The sequence below is a fragment of the Octopus bimaculoides genome, chromosome 14 (genome assembly GCF_046866305.1).
Source record: "Octopus bimaculoides isolate indiv1 chromosome 14, ASM4686630v1, whole genome shotgun sequence".
Lineage (NCBI taxonomy): Eukaryota > Metazoa > Mollusca > Cephalopoda > Octopoda > Octopodidae > Octopus > Octopus bimaculoides.
Window position 1 is genome coordinate 24,665,444 of NC_142941.1, and position 25,419 is coordinate 24,690,862.

General features: G+C 33.8%; 1 protein-coding gene across 5 annotated transcripts in view; it reads right to left on the reverse strand.

The window, feature by feature from the left end:
* The window catches only part of LOC106869119 (prominin-1-A-like), a 108,079-nt gene that overhangs the window by 41,491 nt on the left and 41,169 nt on the right, over window positions 1-25,419 (reverse strand). For all 5 annotated transcript variants that reach the window (XM_089362546.1, XM_089362550.1, XM_089362548.1 and 2 more), the window contains 5 exons: window positions 21,533-21,732; window positions 12,502-12,622; window positions 10,190-10,256; window positions 3,365-3,460; window positions 1,651-1,823 (listed from right to left, as the gene is read on the reverse strand). In XM_089362546.1, coding sequence (XP_089218672.1) covers window positions 1,651-1,823; window positions 3,365-3,460; window positions 10,190-10,256; window positions 12,502-12,622; window positions 21,533-21,732 — 657 coding nt within the window. The remainder of the gene's footprint in view (window positions 1-1,650; window positions 1,824-3,364; window positions 3,461-10,189; window positions 10,257-12,501; window positions 12,623-21,532; window positions 21,733-25,419) is intronic.

Below are 25,419 nucleotides of genomic sequence, written 5' to 3' on the forward strand. Positions count from 1 at the left end.
TTCTTCATTCATCACTGAGACAACATAAAATAGTGTCGTAATAATGGCGAAAAGTAAAGAACTCACAAATTCAGTGAAAAACTTAATTATTGAGCAGTGGAAAGCAGGTAAAAGTTACAAGAAAATATCAGAGACCCTTTATATTCCATTTTCTACCATATCTTCATTTATTCAAAGATATGAAAAATCGGGAATAAGATCCGGTGCACCACGCAAGATTTCCCCTAGATCTTTAAGAAAAATGAAGCAAAGATTCGAAAAAAAACGCAATGATCACCAGAAAGGAGTTGCAAGAAGATTTGTTAGCTTCAGGGACTAGTGTTACACTACGAACAATCAGCAATGAACTTCATAAGAATGAACTGAAGTCACGCTGTCCTAGAAAAACTCCACTGTTGACTAAAAGGCATAGAGATGTCTGTTTAAAATTTGTTTATGAACATAAAGATAAATCTGATACATTCTGAGAAAATATTCTATGGACAGACGAGTCGAAAATTGAATTGTATGGACGAAATCCGCGTAGCCATGTTTGGAGGAAAGATGGTACTGCCTATTCACTGAAAAACACAATTCCTACTGTAAAGTTTGGAGGTGGAAACATCACGGTGTGGGGGTGTTTCTCTGTAAATGGCACTGGCAATTTACATGTGATAGGTGGTAGAATGAATGCAGAGATGAACCAAAATATTTTGAATAATAATTTATGGGACTCTGCAGAAAAGCTCCAGCTTTATAAAGGGTGAGTTTCACGACAGGATAACGATCCTAAGCACACGGCGAAGTCTACCAAAAATGGATTGTCAATCACAATATAAAATTATTAGAATGGCCAAGTCAGTCACCTGACTTGAACCCCATTGAAAATTTGTGGCATCATTTGAAAATTAAAATTCATTCAAGAGCCCCAACGTGCATTCCAGATTTGAAGAAAATTTGTCAAGAAGAATGGGAAAAAAAATTCTAAAGAAACATGCGAGTCATTGATTAAGAACTACAAGAAGAGATTGGTTGAAGTGGAAATGAATAATGGTTACGCTACGAAGTTTTAAATCAGAATTATCAGTTATTTATGTTCTGTACGAATACTTGTTTCACCCCTAAATATTTATAATTGTATATAAATTCATTAGTTACTATAATTTATTAATTTCTTTTGCATATTCTTAGTTTATGCATGTGTATGCAAATATAGTATTGGTATATTGCATTTATGTTCATTGGAAATTAAATAATTAAGAAAATTGACACGTACGAATATTTGTTTCCCCCCACTGTATATATTCACACAGACACAAGCACATTGTTGTGTGTGTGTGCGTGTGTGCCTGTAAGTGTGTGTGTGTCTGTCTGTCTGTCTGTGTGTGTTTTCGATATATATATATATATATATATATATATATATACACACGCATGTATTCCTGTAGGTTGGAAATCAACTCGTGACCGAGTAAGACCATATCCGAGATTCAATATGACCGTGCAAAAGTGATACAATTCGATAGTCAAAGGTCGTCTGTCCGAATGACCTTTGAATACCACATTGTATCCTTTCATTGTTTTATTATTACTATATTTATTTTGAATTGCTTACCTTGAATTAGGCAATTTAAAGTAGAAAAATTGAAATATAGTTATAAATTATCTTACATCATTTGTATCAAAGTGTATTTGAAGTGTATCCGTATTCATACAGTTGGGACATTCCTTTTTAATATCAGTTCGGAGTTTGAATAGACTAGTATTCAATGATTTTACGGCTGATTCTAAAGACACCACTGAAGAATTTACATCGTGAATTATGTTTTGAATAATACTCATATCTAATAAAAAGGAAAATAAAACAATATGTTGAAAGTAAATATTTTAGAAAATATCTATTTCATTGAAGAACATAAATGTTGTTTGTATTGTAAATAATATTAGTACTATGGTGGTACCCGAGTCAGTTGAAACTAGGTAAAATGCGATACAGTATTTACTCTTTTTCTCTCTATCTTACTCTTTCCCCTAAATATTGTCATCTTACAATGATCTTTATTCTTTTCATCTAGGCAATTTTCCGTGTTACTTTTCTCCCAAATACATTCGCTTGCTTCGATGCCTTACTCTAACTATACATTTCCTATCATACCTGGAACTTAAGATGTTTCCAACTCTTAAGATGTTTCCAATTCCAACACTTCTTGAACCTCTAACGATTTAAATTAACATCGTACTAATATTTCCTAAATAATGATGTATTAGTTAGATATCAATTAAATATTAGTTAAACAGCATTCATATTAATAACTCATAAATAAATATATATTTCTTTATTGCCCAGAGGGGGCTAAACATAGTGTAAGTCGATTATATGGACCCCAGTGCGTAACTGGTACTTATTTAATCGACCTCGAAAGGATGAAAGACAATACTTGTATAATACATATTTTCTTTGCTATGTGTAAACTCCTTTAATATTAACTTTTAGTACCCCCAAAAAAGAAATGCTGTATTGAACATCTATTTGCTCCGAATATCATTTATTTATTTATTTGTTTATTTATATATTTATGTACTTATCTAATTTATCTATTTGTTGTGCAAATAATTATTGTACTCTGTGTATACAAAATTGTTTACACGGATAATTTCAAATTCCGGTTCGGAGAGGGGGAAAGTCGATTGCATCGACTCCAGTGTTTAACTGGTATTTATTTTATCGACCCTGAAAGGATGAAAGGCAAAAACGACCTTGACGGCATTTGACACAGAACGGTACAGATCGTAAAGACGGACGAAATGCCGCTAAGCATTTTGCCCGGGGTGCTTACGATTCTTCCAGCTCGTTGCTATAAATATTTACATGGATATTAAATTTTTATGGTAGGGCAGAATAATTCAAATAAAGCGGAGTGAGTATATACATGCGTTGTTGCATGCACATCGAAATTATTAACAATAATGTTGAGTTCTAACACTAATATCAAAACAAATTACCTTACTTTCTGGCAACCTTTTATTTCAGTAAACTATGGGTGATTCAGTAGACATCAGGTAACAAATCAAAACTGAATCTGTTCGTTGTTTTTTATAACATGCTAAAACTTGATTCTGATATTTCTGAGGATATACTTTTAAGTGTATTTATAATTGAATATATTCAAGATTCCCCATAACTTTAGGTGTCAATCTTTAAGCTACTTTTCATCCAGTTGTATTTCAGAAATTGTACTGGTTTGTAAGAGAAACTTACTACGTAATTTTGGAAGTAAACTATATTAATACGATTTGCCGTCTAGGACAGTTGCTCGTAGTACGTTTGTTTTTTAATGAGTTTGATGATAAATTATCTGGAACGTTGTAAAAAGAGAAAACTTACTTTTTTCAAACAGACGAAGATTGCTAAATTGTTCCTTAATGTGTGTGGCAGCATCAATATCGGTTTGTAATCCACCGCCAACATTTGTTCCAATATCTTTAAAAATAAGGTTTAAAAAATACTAAGTGAACTAATTTCACTGATTAATATAACATCAATCTAAAAGTTTATAAAAATCATACGAGAAATATTCACTTTCAAGTAAGAATCGTCATGAAAATTTGTTTATAGACTAAATCACATCAGATTTTTTTTAATGTGCATTAAGTATCAAGGAAGTATTCTGTTGGTTACACCGTTAAATTACCTTTCAACTAACAGTGCAAACACTGATTGCAATATAGGTAGAATGTTAATGGTGGAGGGTTTTTTTTCAAATCTGGGAGAAAATATTAAAAGGAGTAAATATGTATCTACTCAATAAAAAGGGTCCGTTACTTTATTTTTTACCTTTTGACATCAAGTATTCAGATCCCATCCTGGATGCATTGCAGAACAAGTGAAATGAAAGGACCAAAATAAAAACAGTGCATAAAAGGGGTACTAGACTCCCATTTAAAACATAAGATCTACCTTAGCTGCTGTATACTAGCAGAAAGGCCGCCCCTCTGTACGGTTTTATGCTACTTACTTGATAATGTTTTCACATTTGATTCCCAATTCTAATAATTTTTATGTTATTTTACGTCTAATTATTTATTTGTATAATAGTGCTCACTTGCGTAGTAAATATTGCTTTCATTATTTTGCTTTCATTATTTTACCACAGTCATAATCTCTGTAGTCCAATTACAGAGGTGGGAGCACTTTGTTAAGTTTTACTTTCCTTTCAAAGCAACATAGAGATTTCAGCTCAGCAGTCAATCTGTAAGCTTTGCAGTGTGTGTGCGAGGGAGAGAGGCGGGGGAGAGAGAACATTGCAAACAATGAATGAAATAAACAGGAAATGAAAAATTCGTATAAACAAAAGGGCATAACTACAGATGTTAATGCCCCGACTTTGTTGCCTCATAACATCCAGAAAACGGATACTTTTAACAATGTTTTTTACAAATGCCACTTAGATGTTGTGGCTTCAGAGTATATAGGGATTTATGGAAAAGAATTTTCCCGAGGAGTGCAGAGAGGAGTTTGGAAAAATTCACGCGATCCGACTTTTTCCCTCATAACTTCCAGAAAATTGGTATTTCTTTATTGAAAGTTTATACAAATACCGTTGAAACAGCACGGATTACGATTATAAAGAAATGTTTTGCTAAATTTTTTCGGAAGGGGTGGGTAGAGGAGCTTCAGATCAGGAAGACCAAATATGTTAGAACTACTGTTTTGATGGGAATTTTCCCACTTTTTTAAACAAGTCTTCCAAATGATGGGGTAGGGTGGGGGCATCTTTGTATGCGAAAAAGTTTTGAAAAATCCACTCTCCCATCATCCCACTCAACACTTATTTTGGCCAACTTTTGTAGCACTTCAAAACCACGGGAGGAGCCTTTACGATAAAAATATCGTTAATGTTTTCAGAGGGAGAAGTGAGTTATTTAAGGGAGATTTGGTTGTTGTTTCTAGCACATCCCAAGACAACCCTACATGTTTCTTTATCACTCTCGCAGGTATTGATGTTTTTCAATAATTTTCTCCCTTTGAATAAATACATTTATATGCTAAAGAAAAGAAAATTTGAAAAATACTGAATTTTTTGCAATCCCACACCCTGCCCCCGATTGTTTCTGTTAATAAATTAAAATACTGGAGAACCTGCGGTCATTGCTGACATTTATACACAGTAATTTAAAGATAATTCATTTTAATAGCATACTTTTCTGTTAGAAAACGTTTTTTTTCTGACACATACGCACACGGCTTCGCTTGATTGAGTTGGGATACAAATTTAAATTACAACTTTTTTGTTGCATGTATTCCACCAATGGACCACGCATGTGTTACTTTGGCATCATCATTCTATAAAATGCGTTTAATGGGAGAAAAATATTGAAAAAATATCAATAATTATGCGAGTGAAAACGGAAAGTGATTTGGGCTGTGCTAGAAACAACAGCGAAACCTTCCCTTGAATTGTTCACTTTTTTTTTTTACTGAAAGGCTCCCATGGTTTTTAATGAAAAAATGGCTAAAAACTGTCCGGGTAGTTATTATTGTAAAGCTTATAGCGTTCCAAACGATAACAACAAAATCATTTCTTCTTTTTTTTACAAAATTTATACTGGTATATTAAAAACAACAACCAAAACTCCCTTGAACTGTTCACCTTTTCCTCTGAAAATATTTACATTTTTTTTTACCATAAAGCTCTTCCCATGGTTTTAAGTTAAAGAAAAAATAGTCAAAATCGGTCCGGATAATTATTATTGTGAGGTTCATAGCGTTTCAAACAGCTATAACAACAAAATCACTTCTTCGTTTAAAAAACAAATCATACCGGTATATTTAAAAAAATTTCATTTTATCAAAAATATTCATTTAACAAACTCCGGAAACTGATAATATTATTGAAATTGTGCTTCATATCAAAGTTATACAGCTATTTTGTGTAATAGCATGCTTTCATTCAACGCAAAATCACTTATAAATTATACCAGTATATAAACAAAAATTCTCATTTTATCAAAACTATTCATTTGACAAACTCCAGAAACTGATAATATTCTTGAAAGTGTGCGTCGTATCAAAGATATTCACCTATTGTTAAATTATCATTAATGAAAGTATAAGCGAAAGAGCGTGAGAGACTGTTGCAAATGAAATGGGTAAATCTCGCCTGCAACGAATTAATATTGTTTATCGTTAAACATTAACATCTACTCAGCAGAGAATGCAATGAATATTTAAATTTGCGAAAAATTGGACGCAATGAATGCAATGAATATTTAAATTTGTGAAAAACTGGACGTAGTGAATGCAAGGAATTTGTGAAATAGTGAATGCAATGAAATATGCAATGAATAGTGAATGCAATGAATAGTAAAATATGCAATGAATAGTGAATGCAATGAAATTTGTGAAAAACTGGAGTTCAAAAATTGAATAAACTTCAGAAATCGAAATTATAGGAAATTTCTTAGAAAATGAATTTATAAAAATATTTCCAAGCAGTCAAGACCTTAATAATTGTTTTCTTTTAGTAGTTTTAGTAACCTAATTAATAAGCAATTTTCTCCATTAGTAACCTAATTAATAAGCAATTTTCTCCATAGAAGAAGTAGATAGGCCGCCGTCCGGATGGTTCTCTTCTAGCTACTCAATAATATTTCCATATTTGATTCCCAATTCTAATAATTTTTATGATATTTTAAGTCTAATTGTATTTTTTTGTATTATAGTACTCATTTGCTTAGTAAATATTGCTTTCATTATTTTATCAGTCATAATCTCTCTTTTTTAAACAAACATCAAGGTAGTCCAACTACGTTTAATATGCCAAAAAATAGTAGCGATCACATAAAGATATTTTGATACCTATAGCGTATCAAATTCAGCCATAGCAACAAATTCACTTGCTAATTCTTAGATAACGACGGGAAGGAAATAAGTCACATGAGTTCGAAGCTTCAATAAGTTTTAATCATTTGTCCAATATAATTTATTTTCAGTATGTATAAATAATAATCTGAGGACATTTACACAGCTAATTTAAGTAAAAAAAAAGAAAAACTCGATTTCCTCATCTGAAATAACGAAATAAAACTTGAAATGAAAAAATTGCAATAAATATATATTAAATAGATTATTATTAATAAAAACAATTAGAGGCGGGAGAGAGAGAAAGTGAGAGGCTGTGTTGCAAATGAAAACGAAAACTTTTGCCTGAACATATTAATATTGTTTATCAAATGTTAAACTACTCTGCACGTAAAGCTTGGCAACAAATTCTTAAATTTGTGATAGTAAATGATAACAGTGCCTTTTTATCGATATATATTAACAGAGGAATTTATAAAAATATTCCAGAGTGTGAAACCTATAATATGGCTATTACGGAGGGTGTAACTAACTAACTATCTATCTAACAGACATCACAGAAATTTATATGTAGATATATACCTGAGTCAATCTGTTATATATATTTATCATTAATAATTGGTAGAACTTGGACAGATACACACATTCACACATTCACACACAAAAGTCTGGTGCTGTGAGAACAGATGGGAATGGTGTTTCCTTACTTTTACAAATATACCCAAATTTAAAATGATCTTTCATATGTGTATTTGGTGTGCAAGATTCTTGATGTGCATAATGAACCAGTGCGTGTGTTTTTTATTACCGGCATAATGCCTCTCCCAAAGTTTAATTGTATTCAAATGATTTAATATAACGACAGCATTCATCCGGCATGTGTTGAAATATGCCAAAACAAATTAATTCCTCACAAATATGTTACTTTACATATAATCTATGTGTTAATTCTATTTACTGAAACTTGCTAAAAAACATGTTTTGTTTCAAAGTAGTATCTCCTTGTCGACACAATTGTCAGTAATCACAGACGTAATTGTCAATAATCATACTGTTTCCATTTCTCTCAACCAATATTTTTACATTCATTCGAATTCTAGATAATTCAACGTACAACTGACCATGTGAGAAGAATTGTGTTGGAAGATGTATTCCAATTTGTTAAAAAATCTGTGCCTTGTTACACGTCAAGGCGGAAGCTGGCTTGACAGGAAATTGTTTGCGTGTAAATGTGAATGGAAATTCCATTTCTTGAGATACATGTGATATACTTTGGATTAGCGGAGTTGATCCTGCATAAGGACCAGAAGCAACCCCAGCCTCACTAACATGATCATGTAAACTGATAATGATGTAGCGTGTGCCATTGCAATGTCCATTAGTAGCATCTAAATTTCTAAGAAGCACTATGCATCATTTTTTTCCTTCAGTTTGAGAATGTGTGGTGGAAACCCTGATGGTGTAAGTTTGTTGATGAACTCGATTGCGTACAGAGTTCTATTATCAACTGTATCTGAGCTTCTGTATATTTTTAGCTCACCAGGGATTCTAGTCAACAGATAATCATTCACAAATTGTGCTGCTTCATTTGTAGGAGTAAAAATGATTCCATTTGCAAGCCACATAGAGTTTGTGAAGTTATTTTTTAGGTTAGCATGTACAAAATCACGTAGATCTGAAGATCTGAAAGAGTACCACTTTCAAGGCAAAGATCATTGGGTAGTTTGATTTTGAATTCACCTAGGCTTTGTTCATCAGAAATGTTACCATTTCCTACATGAAGAAGGTAATTAACAAACTATTTTTCTATAAGAAATCTTAGATTGGTTGTCAACTCCACTACTTCCACATGATCTCAAAGAAAAGATTGCTTTAGTGTTGCATCAACTCTTTGTGATCCGACATCATTATTTTGAAGTAGAATGTTCTCCTCTCGAGATACCCTAACCAGTCGGTCATGTGTAGCGGAAACAGAATCATGTCTACGTGCTTATTTCGATATCTGTTTCAGTCGCTTTGCCCTGGTTTCATCTGATTCAGTTGCCCGTCTTTCTGCCGTTGTGCCTTTGCTGATAAATTTTCTTTTTCAGTCGCATATTTTTCTTTTGGACGCTCCATGCTAAATTGCAAAATTTAAATGTGATATTTGTGTAATAGCGAAATCAAACTTTGAGTGTGCGTGCTTATTCTAGAGAGACAATGTGAGTGTGTGTGAGAGAGAGAAAATTGCAACCATTCAATGAAAATAAACATGAAATGAAAAAATTGTATTAGTGAAAGCTCGTTAAAAACTATCTTGTTTAGTATGCTAGAAATAGCAGTGATCATGTAGTTATTATTGTAAGGCTTATAGCGTTCCAAGCAGTCATGGAAACTGACACAAGGCACAATTTCAAGAATACTATCAAAGTTATACAGCTATTTTGTGTAATAGCATGCATTCATTCATTCCGCAAAATCACTTGAAAATTATACCGGTATATTTAAAAAGCAGCCATACCAACAAAATCACTTCTTTATTATTTTTTTTTTAAAGTTATACCGGTATTTAAAGAATTTTAATTTTTCAAAACTATCCATTTAACAAACTCCGGAAACTGATAATATTCTTGAAATTGAAGGCGGCGAGCTGGCAGAATCGTTAGCGCACCGGGCGAAATGCTTAGCGGTATTTCGTCTGCCACTACTTTCTGAGTTCAAATTCCGCCAAAGTCGACTTGCCGTTCATCCTTTCGGGGTCGATAATTAAGTACCAGTGAAACACTGGGTGGTCGATGTAATCGACTCTCCCCTCTCCCCACGATTTCAGGGCTTGTGCCTACAGTAGAAAGGATATTATATCCTTGTTATACTTTATAAGGCGGCGAGCTGGCAGAAACATTAGCACGCCGGGTGAAATGCTCAGCGGTATTTCCCCCGTCGCTAAGTTCTGAGTTCAAATTCCGATGAGGTCGACTTTGCCTTTCTTCCTTTAGGGTTCGATAAATCAAGTACCAGTTGCGTACTGGAGTCGATCTAATTGACTGGACCCCTCCCCCAAAAATTTCGAGCCTTGTCCCTAGAGTAGAAATCGAAACTATAGGAAATTTCTTAGAACATGAATTTATAAAAATACTTCCAGATGGTCGAGCTTTTAATATTGCTTTCTTTTTGTACTTTTAGTAATTGTTACATACCTAATTAATAAGCGGCTTTCTCCATTATAGTATATATATGTTGTCTATTATGTAAATAATACCTTATAAATTAATTTCTCTTTTCATTTCATCAATTAAAGTTGATTTGAAAAATGATAATCCTTTTATATGTGATCATCTATATTTTTAGTAAATGAGCTCGATTACTTACTCTCCATTTCTCTTTCAATTGCGTCCATGAGTAATGATTCGGTTTTGTTACCAATGAAATCTACTTGCTAGAAATAAAGTAAAGCCAATGACGATAATAATAATAATAATAATAATAATAATAATAATAATAATAATAATAATAATAATAATAATAAATGCCCGGATGCAGTACCAGGCAGTGACTCTCATGGCTTCTGATCTTAATTGATTGGAAGTGTTATCATGTACATTGTTTTGTCTTGGTATAAAAGATGGGCTACAGCAAATATTCTGCTTAATACCACAGATTTGCTTGTCAGTTGTTTGACTTTAACCAGTTGAGCATGTCCCTTGGTGGCTGACGATATGTGCATCTCTGATCATGAGCACAAATAGTGGGGAAGCATCATAGCCATGTGTCGATAGGAATTATTTGGGGTTTGAATAATTCACCTTTGGAAACATTTGTGTTTTGCTCAACATCCTTAAACAAACTTTATTCAGGGACCTTTTGAGCGGAATGGGCTACTCGACCTGAAGAAAATTCTAACTGGACCTCACCTGCGAGGTCACGCGCTGTTTATCTTGATATGAGATCACCATGTCGCGCACATATGGTTGGGATGCATGTGCCTGGTGTACCCTTATCAGACGGGTAGTCATGATGAGCATACTGGGCTTCGTATATTTTACCCCAGTGTCACTTTGATGGTATGCACTGCTTCCTCACTCTATAATAATAATGATGATGATTTTTTCATCATTTGTAACTGTAAAGTCAATTATTTTGCACTTTTTATTCGCTTTATCTACAACTACTAAATCAGGTCTTCTAGCGTCTGAATGTTAAAGTTCCACAACATCTTATATTTCTTACTTTCTAATACTTTACTAAGGTTCATGTTCATACCATTTATCAGTATGGTCAAAATCAATTTGAGAGGTATAGAGAAAAGAACAAAGTACCGGAACCTAGCCATTGAATTACAAAGACTATGGAAAGTGCGGGTAAAATGTATCACAGTAGTTATAGGTGTATTAGGATCTATCCCTAAAGATTTGAACAGATGGATAGAGGATATAGGCATAAATCCCAATTTAGTACAGCCCCAGAAAACAGTGCTATTAGGGACAGCTAGGATATTTAGGCGGGTTCTTGTTAGGAATTCCCTTCTCCAATAGCCTAATCTGTTGTGCGTATATGAATAACGAATAATAATAATAATGATAATAATAATAATAATAATAATAATAATAATAATAATAATAATAATAATAATAATAATAATGCAATACCAGGCACTGGCTCTCATGGCTTCAGATTTTAACTGACTGTAAGTGTTATCATGCACATTGTTTTGCATTGTTTTAAAAGATGGGTTACAGCAAATATTCTGCTTAATACCACAGATTTGCTTGTCAGTAGTTTGACCTTAACCAGTTGAGCATGTCCCTTAACGACTGACGATATGTGCATCTCTGCTCACGTGCAGCAGTAGTGGGAGAGCATCATAGCCATGTGTTGAGAGGAATTCTTTGGGTTAGAATAATTCACCTCTGGAAACATAGGTGTTTCGTTCAGCATCTTTAAACAACCCTTATTCAACATCTTTAAACAATCCTTATTTTGAGCTATCCGACTTGAAGAAAATTCTAACTGGGCCCCACCTGCAAGGTTGTGCGCTCTTTACCTTGATATGAGATCACCATGTCGCGCACATATGGTTGTGACGCATGTGCCTGGTGTACTCTTATCAGACGGGTAGTCATGATGGGTATATTGGGCTTTGTATATTTTACCCCAGTGTCACTTTGATAGCATGCACTGCTCTTTCACTCAAGAAGAAGAAATTGAGGGTGGAGAGGGAAGTGCTACCTTCGAATGAGTTTATTGAAAGGTGAGTGGAAGTTGTGAAAATGGCAAGAGTGGATGGTATTCTATAAGTGAAGACCAGTAGGTCGGAGAAAAGAAATTGGAGAGGGCACTTTCCCTTAGTGTTCAGGGAGATCTTGTAGAGTGGGGTTCCTCTATTATCCCTAGAGGTCCTTCTGTATCAGGAGGACAACATCGCTATCATCCCGCCTTTGTTTTTTTTTAACCTGTGTGTACTATGTATATTTCCCTTCCTTTTCATTGTATACCATATATATTTATACTTTTTTGTTTATTAATTTATTTTATCATTTCATTATATGTAAACCGCCATACTTTATACCTATTTTGTATTGTCTCCCTCTTCCTTCACCCTGGTTACAAATAAATGAAATCATTATTATTATTTTATTATCGTCAGCAACATTATTATTTTTAAAAAATTATTTAAAACTTACTTCAAATAATTTGTCAATATAGTCGTTGACATATTCCACACTTGTCTTTATTGTCTTTGGCACGGATTTAATATTTTTCTCTACTTGTGATATAGATGCAAGCGTACACGCAAGGCCAGTACTGAAACAGATATGGGAAAATGCATTATATTTCGTAAATAATGTCATGTCGCAGGTTTCGTGCCGTTAAATAATCATACAGAAGTAAAGATAATTTCTAATAAAGCTATTTAACAAACTAATTTAATCAAGCAAAACAGAAACCAGATAAAAACGAGTCGCGCAGTAAATTGAAATATTCACATATTTCTCTTATATTCAAATATGGAGAACAACATGACTTTGACTTGCTACCATAGTTACAGTTTTTTTGTTTTTGCTTTTTCAGAAAACTTCAGAAATGTTGTCTAGTCAGATAGTTTTATCGCATACCATCTGCCAATATGTTTTGGTGTTAAGATCATCCTAATATTCACCCTGGCTTCTAGATACAACATTTCTTGCAAGTGATTTATTATCTAAACCTCAAAATATTAATATTTTCATGATTACAGTACTTTGGAAAACCAAACAACAAATAAGTGATGAAATTTTTACCGATGGACTCATGAAATCTAGATTTCCTGTTATTAAATTTCGTGTTTACATACAAAGGTCACTTCGTTGACGAAGTTCATCACAGGCAAAATTTTGAAGTAACTATCAACTTAGTAAAGATAAATCTTATACTCCATATTCTGCACACATATCATAACTTCCTTCAAATGTTTGGCCTATCGCTGTACAGGCAAATAAAACAGTGTAATGCGTTTGGAGAAAAACATTATCCATACTATATGAACAGTTATTGCCTAGCACTGCAATTTGGATATGATCCTCATCCGAACCGCGAAGGATGCCCCCTATCATCACACAGCTCACAAAGACTTCCACCTCCCAAATTATAAATCTTTACCAAAATCTTTTCTACCAACTTTGCAGAAACCTTCTCTACTGACCCTGACTGATCCTTACATTGCCCAAAAACTAATGCGTCCTAGAGTTAGTCACTATCCTTCTCAATTTCTCTCTTCCTCTCTCTCTCTCTCTCTCGCTCTCTCCCTAACTATCTATCTATCTCTCCCTATCTATCTTTCCCTATCTTTCCGTCTTTCCCTATCAATCTCTCTCTCTCTCTCTATCTATCTCTCTTTCCCTATCTATCTCTCTTTCCCTATCTACCTCACTTTGCCTATCTCTCTTTCCCTATCTCTCTCTCTCTCTATTTATCTACCTATCTATCTATCTCTCTACCTACCTCTCTACCTATCTCTTAAGATATTATGTTGATTTTTGTAAACTGTGTATTGCAGTGTATTCCATTCCTAAGAAAGGCCACCTCTTTGACTTCTGATCTATTACTTAATCCTTGAATCTCAAATGTGTTGGAGGCCACAAACTAACAACAAACTTCTTTCCACACATTGAATCTGTCTTTGTCTCTCCCTCTCTCTCTCCCCCTCTCTCTCTCCCCCTCTCTCTCTCTCTTTCTCTCTCTCACTGTCTCCCTTTCTCTCTTTCCTGTCTCCCTTTATCTCTCTCTCTTTCCCTCTCTTTCTCCCTTTTTCTGTCTCTCACACTCACATGCACACAATCAGCTCGCACACATACGCACTCATGCATTCACATTTCTTCGATCGATGGCTTCTCAGATCGCACTCTCAGGTCTCTTGCTGATGGAACCCTGTTTGAACTCCACTCTCAACTGTAGTATGCTCTAGAATTCAATTTTATCTTCGACGCTTTTTTTCCCTTTTATCAATGGCCTAGTTCCCGTCACCAACAGAGCCCACAGATACGCACATCTCAAAATCTGTTCTTCATCACAACCAAACAGATATTTCAGCCTCCAGCAACTCTAAACATTTACAAGACTTAGGTTAAACACGACACAGAGTACTGCATCTACATCTAGGATTGTATTGTGTTTTATACACACAAACACACACACATATACATACATACATACATACATACATACATACATACATATATATATACATACATACATACATACATATATACATACATAAGAACCCACTATATGGGAAAAACTATAGCCACTCATAATAAAAAGGAGTACTGGTGGAATGTCCCAGTGAAGACCTCAATAAAATGTAAGCACTGCAGACCTGATATAATGATCTGGGAAAGAGAAGAGAAACTGTGTGCAGTTGAAGAAATTATCTGCCCAGCGGATATTAACAAAGCTGAAGATCACTGAAAAAAGGAATACCTACGGTGAACTATTGAGAAATCTGCAGTTACTCTATCCAGATTACAAGTTCAGGTCTATACTTGTATTGGGGCCCTGGGATATGTAACACACTACCTAAATACCAATCTTGAGAAATTAAGCTTCTCAAACCAGAAAGTAGAAAGCTAATTCGAAGTCTACAGACCCAATCCATCACTGGAACTGTAAAAATCAGTACAACTTTCCAGACATTTATCATTTAAATATATATGAGCATATCTAGATCTGAAACTGTATGCATGAGAATACATACCTAAAGCAGAACATACAAATCTGAAATGACGAACATATATCAGCAGAAGACTTCGCATGGATATGTTAGTAGAAAGCTCCGAGATGATAGTAACATTGATCATCAAAGCAGTCTACTATGGACCAATAACCAGATTACTACCTCCCACTTTGAAGGGTACGTGTTTGCAATTCAGGAACAGGAAGTATCAACCAAATACCTGATGTACAAAAGGGACAGAGATGCAGGAAAAGCAGTAAAATGTGACAACCGATGCAGATTTTGTGGAGTTAACACTGAAGATATCACTCACATCATAAGCAGTTGTCCGAAAATGTCACCACAGTATTATCTACCAATGAGACGGAATAAGGACACTATAATGAAATCCGTCGGAAGGATAACCCCGAGGACAAAGAAATAAGAACCCACAGCATGGTGGAAGCCGTAGCCACTCGTAATATAAAGGAGTACTGGTGGAATTTCCCCAGTGAAAACCTGAATAAAATGTAAGTACAACAGACCTGATATAATGCTTTAGGATAGAGAAGAGAAACTGTGTACAGTTGTTGAAATTAGCTGTCCAGTGGATGTTAGCATAAAGCTGAAGATCAGTGAAAAAAAGAATACCTACGCTGAACTGTTGAGAAATCTACAGTTACTCTATCTAGATTACAAGTACAGGTTTACGCCTGTAATTATTGAGGCCCTAGGATATGTAACACACTGCCTAAATACCAATCTTGATAAGTTATGCTTCTCAAAACCAGAAAAGAGAAAGCCGATTCGAAGTCAACAGATCCAAGCCATCATTGAAACTGTAAAAATCTGTAAAACTTTCCAGAAGTTTATCATTTGAATATATATGTGCATGTCTAGATATACAACTATATGCATGAGAATACATACATAAAAAAACATATAAATCTGCACCTATGCATACATACACACATACATACATTCGAAATACCCTGTTGTTGATGTTGAAATTCCAATGAGGGAGTCTTGGATCTAGGTTAGAAACAACTCTTTCTCTGTTGGCAAGAAATCTTACAATAAAACTGAATAATGACATACATATCTTTGACCGCATTCAAAGAAAGGCTACTCAACTGATGGGAATACATCGGCTTATAAGCATGCTATAAAACTCGATTGTGGACGTGCCATTTCTTCTCTCTGCCTTTTTCTACTACAGTGACCTCTAATCCTCGGATTTTGTTGGTCTCGTGTCACCTTTATTCAGGAATTTCCCATACACTCGTTTCTCTTATTGTCATTCATATTTCGTTCACTACAGCCCAATTTTAACCTCTTCCCCCAATCTCTTCACATACTTTTCTTGCTTCGTATGCATGCTTTTTCTTGCATATTTTCAAGAGGAATATTAATAGCATTATTCTCACCGGTATCCAAGAGCCTCGAAGGAAAGGCCACTGAGTTTTTACAGACCTTCGCTAAAGATGGGCCACAGTTACGCTAAATCTTTTTGAAGCCCTCATTGAAGACCTCTTGTTACCCTTGTTGCATCCAACCTCGTCCTCGTCCCCATCTCGCACTAACCACTATTCTTACAATTCCTTAAAAGAACGTCGGCTTTCTGTAACCTTCTTATCTGCCTGTCTGTAGGTTTTGATCCTTAAAGGCACCAAGGAAGACCTACAAGGATATTTGGGCACTGTCCCTTTGTCCAGACTCAGTAAAAAAAAAGTGTGTATCTTGGTGATGAGAAGACATATTCATTCAAGTATATAATCAAACCAACGTAAAATAGTATATTTCAAATAGCAATGGTAACATTGTTTTCAGTTCTAATACAATGTAACTTATATACATTTTATATAGTAGCATTGCTGCAACAGCCTATGATGTAAGTTGCTGATAGTGAGTATTTTTACATTTCTTTCAAATGAGAGCTTTCATTTGAATTGGAACTTTATAAACATTCGTATCGAACTTGCCTTCGAATTTGCATAACGCACCAAGAGTCTGTACAGTACTGTTATTACATACAATGAAGATTTGATCTCACCAAATTACTATCTATGATTACATGCGGAAACGTAAACTTGCTTCCATAGGAATTCGAAGGTCAAATCGAGGTTTCCCTTATTCAATCATTGCTTGCTCATGTTTTCATCCTTGTATGGTCTTTATTAAGTTAGTTGTTGTTGCACTCATTCTCATTTTTATGATGCAAAAATCAGAATGAAAATGCCTATTTACATAAGCGTTAACTAAGCCATCTTTGAAGAAATCATTATCGCCAAAACTGTACCTGAATAACTAGGGGAGACCACTGTCCAGACACTACAAAAATACAGATAGCCAGCGAACGACTAAAAGGCACCGGGTGTAAAATTGTTCCAACGTTTTAGTTGAAGTATTCAATAGGTACAATTCTGGCGAAATTATTTAATAACATAATGAAAAGGACAACACTTGACTGGATCACTGAGGGAAAACTCAACACTAATGGAAAAACTTAACATTTGACTGGATCACTGAGAGAATAACTCAACACTTGACTGGATCACTGAAGGAAAACTCAACACTTGACTGGATCACTGAAGGAAAACTCAACACTTGACTGGATCACTAATGGAAAAACTTAACATTTGACTGGATCACTGAGAGAATAACTCAACACTTGACTGGATCACTGAAGGAAAACTCAACACTTGACTGGATCACTGAAGGAAAACTCAACACTTGACTGGATCACTAATGGAAAAACTTAACATTTGACTGGATCACTGAGAGAATAACTCAACACTTGACTGGATCACTGAAGGAAAACTCAACACTTGACTGGATCACTGAGGAAAAAACTATATCAATTCCCATGACTTATAAAACAGAAAACACTCCAAACCCTTTTGACTTCTTTTTCACCTCAAAAAGTAACTTCTACCATCCCATCACCAACTTTGCAGGAATCGGATCATTTGAACTTCCTTATTGTGATTACCCATTAGACATCCATATACTACGTTATGACTCAAGATCCTCATCATCATTGCGAGATTATTGATCCAAACTTCCTCTAATTTTATGATAACTATCTTTGGCATTATAGGTGCTTCATTCCTGATACATCAAGAACAGCCAGGCGAGCACGTAGTCTGTCTTCTTTCAAATTCCACAAACAACCAAAATCCACAGCCCAAGTCCACTAAGAGGTACACTTGTCGCTGCGCTGCAGCAGTTCAAGCAAAGAACGCTAATAAAAGTTTGGACGGTTTATACAGAATACCATCAATTATGCCTTTCTGTATCGCAGAACCTGCAAACTTTACCATCTCCTAAACTGCGGCAAAACATTTTGATCCTTGTCAAAAGTTCTCTACGAAATTAATCGAATTCTCCTTCTCTCAACTTCTTAACCATAATCCTAAAAGCCTCCACATTTGCAGCCTGTTTGCGATTATCTCCACAATGTAGACTCTTCCAAAATAACCTTTTTCTATTACACCAGTCTTATCTCTACGCACATATTTCCACTAAGTACTTAACTCGAACTATTCCACTAGTCCTAATGACCCCCTTCCGTTATCATCAAGCAATTCACTCCACAGTAAAGCCCTTCGATCTACGAATCTCTTTACATGTATATGTGTATGTGTGCGTGCGCGCACGTGATTTGTGTGTGTGTGTGTGTGTGTGCGTATGCGTGTGTGTGCACGAGGGTGTGGTGAAAAGTTCCTAGCTTTAAGAGTATCGCGAACGGCCTGGCTAGAGGCCCAACCTTCCGAGTTCTTTTACAGAGATTAGAAAAATTGAAATATTAAAGTGTTGTTTCACTCAACAGCAGAACGTTCGACTGTGTCTGGTACACATATTACTAGACAATATTGCCCGCCTGTGGTCAACTCCGGTCTGTCCCAAGGTTCGATTATGTTCCCTATATTCATTCACATATACGTCAACAACCTATTTGCTGTCACCTCCTACAATGCCCGCTCCTACGCAGATAATACCACTCTTTATTCTTCCTTAGCCTTTTACACTACAGCCTCAGCTACAGACAGACAGATAGACAGACCAGCTACAGACAGGCAGACCGACAGACAGGCAGACCGACAGACAGGCAGACCGACAGACAGGCAGACCGACAGACAGGCAGACCGACAGACAGACATGTATTGAGTTGTATACGATATAGAGCTGTATACGGTAGCCGCGTCCACCGGTGGCGGATAATGAAACGGTCTCTATATAGGGAGGACAGCTGCGAAAACAAAAAAACATTTTCATGATTAATAAACAGTTGTGGACTAACAACAGCTGCATTTTCTAGGGTGCCGTGATCCAACAGTTAGCACAGTTCTACAGCAGTCACACCTTTGATTTTCAGCTGAGTCTAGGACGTAAGGATCGATAATGAGTTTGTATGTGTTTAAGTCTGTTCGCGACTTCCAGGCAACTAGGACAGTAGCGAAAGGATGGTATCCGGTAGCTGTACATTTGCTATTTGAGTGTGATAGCCATGAGTATACGGAGAAGTTAGCAGCAAACTAAAATTGCGCTCGAAAAATATGGCACTCCTGTCTAGGAGTTGCGATGCCAGCTAAAATCTGGGGACATTGTGAAAAAAAGAGAGATATTAACCACCCTCTCAACTAAATTGGGTTACCGCATTCAGTGGACTCTCCATTTCTGAAGTCGAAATAAAAGGAAAAGCAAGAAAACAAATCAGATTGTATTTTGGCTTCTGGAACACTGGAATGATGATGGATGTAGCCAATTCTGGAAAGTCTGGATGATAGTTGATAGGGAACTGATACTTATTTCATTACTGCCCACAAGGGGCTACACACAGAGGGGACAAACAAGGACAGACAAAAGGATTAAGTCGATTACATCGACCCCAGTGCATAACTGGTACTTAATTTATCGACCCCGAAAGGGGAATTTGAACTCAGAACGTAACGGCAGACGAAATACCGCTAAGCATTTCGCCCGGCGCGCTAACGTTTCTGCCAGGGAACTGATACTGCTGCACTGTCAAAACATAACTGAGGTATATAGAATTTAAGAGAGCTAGTTTCTAGTTTGAAAACAAAAATGCTGTACAGAGTGAAGTTGTGTTGGCCTAGTGCTGACGAACACTCTTTCAGCAATCCGTGGCCGCTTTCTGTTATTATATCCAATAGGCTAATGAAAGTGAGGTTAGCTCTGCCTGGAAATTTAAGTATAAATGTTTTTATTAGCTATGATCTACGATGACAAATGAGCTATATAAGAAGGGATGCACCAATTATGTCTGATCATGGCAAACACTTTCTTCCATTGGTTTTATAGCTGGTATCATCCACGGTCGAAACGATATCTGTTGGACTACTTACTTAGCCTCAGGGACAATATTGAGGACATAAGCTGTGTCTGAAGTACAAAAAAGTTGGGATAATTGCGCAGAAGAGACTGAATGAGAGACTAAGATTTCCAAAGTGCCACATGCACTTGCATGAAAAGAACCAGTAAATTAGCTACAATTTATGCTTTCCGCAGATGAGGACTACGCAATATTTCTTTCTCTGTTAGCATCTTTGCGTGTTTGTGGTCGAGGTATGCGTTGTGTGTAAAGATATTTTATTGTTATACACATACAGCAAATCCTTCCAGAAAGGTGTTGTGTGAGAGAATTATACTAGTGGATATATAACAGTCTACGAAAGATATGGATTACTATACAGTTGTGTTCATAGGGTTGTTGCCGGAGCCTTGTGGAGCTTTAGGTGTTTTCGCTCAATAAACAATCACAATGCCCGGTCTGGGAATGGAAACCGCGATCATACGACAGCGAGTCCGCTACCCTAACCACTGGGCCACATACATACGTACACACATGCATACGTACACACAGACAAACATGCAAGCACACACATACACACACACACACACACAACCTTTACGCTAAAAATATATGAAGACTTCCGAAAAGGAATGCAACAATAACTTGTTCTTATTCATTTGGTTTGAAATATAAGTGATACAAATGGCGCTACATCACCGTAGATTAAATGCAGATTATGCTTCAAGAAGATAAGACAAATATGTCATTCTGACTACTCTGCAGCTCCTTAAATTAATCACTTCATACTGGCCACTTCACACCACTTAATTGTACTAGACATGACTACGCTATACCACCATAATTATATTTAGATACAGCTAACGGAAAGAATACTAAAAATCTTTCATCACTTAATCTGTGATACCATATCATATTCTCGCTATGATATATTTCCATTGGTGTTTTTGTTCGGATCAGATGATTAAGAATCTATGCCATCTTGCGCGATGTTTCACAGATCAAGCTCTACTACTCACTCTTTTATCTTGCCTGTATTGTCTAACCAGTCTATGATATTTAATCATGCAAACAAAAATGACAATTGAAAATCAGTTATGTGGTCATAAGTATACTACTATAACACGTGCAAGATATTTTCTTTATGTTATTTTGAATTAGAAAGAAACGAAAGTTTAATTTGACTTACATGCATAATATTATAGTCGTCAGGAGCAAGAGCACATATATTCTCCGTCTCGTGTTACTTACATGTTTTTGCATTCGTTTACCACCACAGTTATTGCAATTTCGGCAACAGCAAAAGCACAGTCCGACCAAAGAGAAAATAATGATAAAGAGAATGCCAACAACAACAGCAATAACAAATCCAATGTTTTTCATGATTAACTAGAATATAAAAAATAAAAAGAAAAGTGAAGGAAATTATAATCCCAGCAACAGAAATTCAACCAAATCTGTACATGTAGTTGCACAATTTACACTTTTTCTTACACAGTATCTCAGTGCTTTTACAGTTCTTGGGTAAAACTAAACGTTCACATACCAAGATGAAAAATACCTCTTTCACTATTTTCTTCAAGACTCTGTCAAGAGGTTTCTCTTCTCTTTGTACCTTCACACTCATTCCCATACTCAACATTCAATATTATTAAATATCCAGCTGAAGATAAGATCATTTGTGTAAAGTAGAACATTACGTAACGCAATATAACAAGCTACTGAAAAATTGTAATATACATTTTCATAACTTGTCAGAGCAAAATGTGACATTATATATATAGATACACTTTTATTCTTTTTCTTGTTTCAGTCATTTGACTGCAGCTATGCTGGGGCATCGACTTTAGCCGAACAAATCGATCTCAGAAGCCTAGTACTTATTCTATCGGTCACTTTTGCCGACCCCTATGTTACGGAGAAATAAACACTCCAGCATCGGTTGTCAATATGGAAGTACAAACACAGACATATATATACACACACACACACACACACAGATAAGGAAAATAATTTTATTCTCAAACGCAGGATGATGCTAATAACATAGCATGAACAGGATAAACTATTCATATTTTGCAGAAAAATCTGTCGGTGGCCAGCCATGAGATTCGAACTCACATCCCTGTGATTACGCGTCAAGTGCTTTACCATTAAGCTAAACTGCCCGAACGTCAAATTCTTCTGCAAATTTAGGATATATAGATCTACCTTTATAAGACGCTATCGTATGTTAAATTCGACTTACATTGAAAGTCAACAAAGTTTGCTTTAGAAACATTGAGATGTATTGAAAGATACAGATAAAGAAATAATTTTATTCTCAAACGCAGGATAATGTTAATGACATAGTATGAACAGGATAAACTATCCATATTTTGCAGAAAAATCTGTCGGTGGTCAGCAATGAGGCTCGAATTCACATCCCTGCGATTACGCGTCAAGTGCTTCAACATTAAGTTAAACTGCCCGAATGACAAATTCTGCAAATTTAGGATATATAAATCTACCTTTATAAAACGCTACCGTACGTTAAATCTGTTAGCGGTCAGCTAACAAATTTTTCTACGATATAAGGATGTTCTAGCCTATTTATGCTGTTCCGCATTATTATTATGCGTTTGAGAATAAAATATTTCCATATCTGTGTATGCATATATATATATATATATATATATATATATATATATATATATATATATATATATATATATATATATATATATATATATATATATATATATGTATATGTATATATGTATATGTATGCGTATGTATATGTTTACGTATGTATATGTTTATGTATGTGTATGTATATGTTTGTATATGTACGTTTATACGTGTGTATGTACATGTATGTATATGTATATGGATGTATGGATGTATGTATGTATGTATATGTATGTATATGTATGTGTGTATGGATGTATATATATATATATATATATATATATATATATATATATATATATATATATATAGTTTTAGGGAAAATAACCAATTTTCAAGAACTCATCGATGAAAATCCATTATCACATATAGAAAAATTAATAATTAAAAGCACAATAAATGAGTATAATATAAAGTAAAGTAAATATCATAAGATAAATATAATAAAAAGATTACACGTGTTTCATAACTAATTTTCAAATAGAAAAGAAATTTAAATCGATTAAAATCAATTGAAATTATCGAAAATAAGTTCTATTCAAAAATATAGCTACTCGTCAGATCGTAAGTAGAACAATAATTAGATATATATCTCAACCAACAATAAGTACTAAATGAATTAATATGAAATACTTATTATATAAAGATAGAAAAATTATTTAAAAAATATCATATCAAAATAATAACCATTCAATAATCATCCCTTCATCCATTATAATAACATGTATATTATATACAAAAAACATCTTACATAAATTATCATTGTTTTAAATTATCATTGTTTTAAATACAAGTTGAACGAAGTTTAAGTTTAAAATAATAATGAAGATAAAATTAGTACATATTTAACCGGTGTAATAGTTAAAGCTATACTATTTAAAGCTAAAGACGTTTATTTAATTATAATTAAAGATCAATTGAATAATAGAAAAATACAAGATTATTTATTTCTACAAACGTAATAATAAAAAATATGAATGAAAAAATTATGAATGGAAAAGATTATGAATGAAAAAATTAGGAAAGAAAAAATTATTAAGAATAAAAGGTTAAACTTTATATATATATACAAAGTTTTGATTTTAAAAAACTTTAACGATATTATAAACTATAAAGATTAATAATTAATCAAATAATATTAATCAAAAATAATCGAAAATATATCAACACTATTCCAATCGAAGTTCTAATATTATGTTGAAATGAAACTATAACTTCTAAATAATTTAGTGTTAAATAAGTTATCTATTAAAATAATCTATAAAGAACCAAATGAATAGTATAAAAACAAGAATACATATTATTTTCAAATAGTAGAAAATCTTTAGCAAAGTGAAAACAGTACTTATCCAAATTTTTCCGTAATTCAAACTGAAAAACTAAGACGTTATCTAATAGCTATAGCGTTTTAAGCAAGAGTTCGCGCGAAAATACTACGTTAAAAAAGAACGTTAAATAGAGAATAGAATACGAAAGCATGAATGAAATAATAATACTTAAATAAATGAATGAAAAATTAAAAATTTATATAACTAACAACATAAAAAGAACAAAAACTATAGTTATCTTATAAAACATATTAATAAATATTAAATTCTAATATATAATAAATAAAAAAAAATATTAATAGTCGTAAATTAAATAATATTATGAAATAAACTAAAATACTACTATTGATTTAGTCTTATCAAAATCGTAGTGTCATTGTAATATAAAAACTTAAACTTACTAAAATATTAACCTACCAATAAAAACAAAATATAGCTACTAGAATAATTAAATAGATACCCCAACACACACCCTAATACACACATACATATATACATACATACATACACATATACATATATATATATATATATATATATATATATATATACATATATATACATATATATATATACATACATACATACACACACATATACATACATACACACATATATATATACACTAACATGCATATACAAATATACATATTATATAGATACACATATACAGACATATATACATACACATAAAAATACACATATATATACAGAAAAAACATGCATATACATATACATATATACATATACATATATACATATATATACATATATATATACACACATACATAAATATATATATATATATATATATATATATATATATATATATATATATATATATATATACACCTATATATATATATACCTACTAATTTATATAGACAAATTACACACACACACATATATACTTATACCCATATATATACATATATATACACATTTACATAAGTACATACATAAATATACATATACATATACACAAAAATACTCATAACTATATATATAAAAAAAATATACAAAATATACACACAAATAAAAATTCACTCAAATAAATATATAAATAAGGAATATTCTA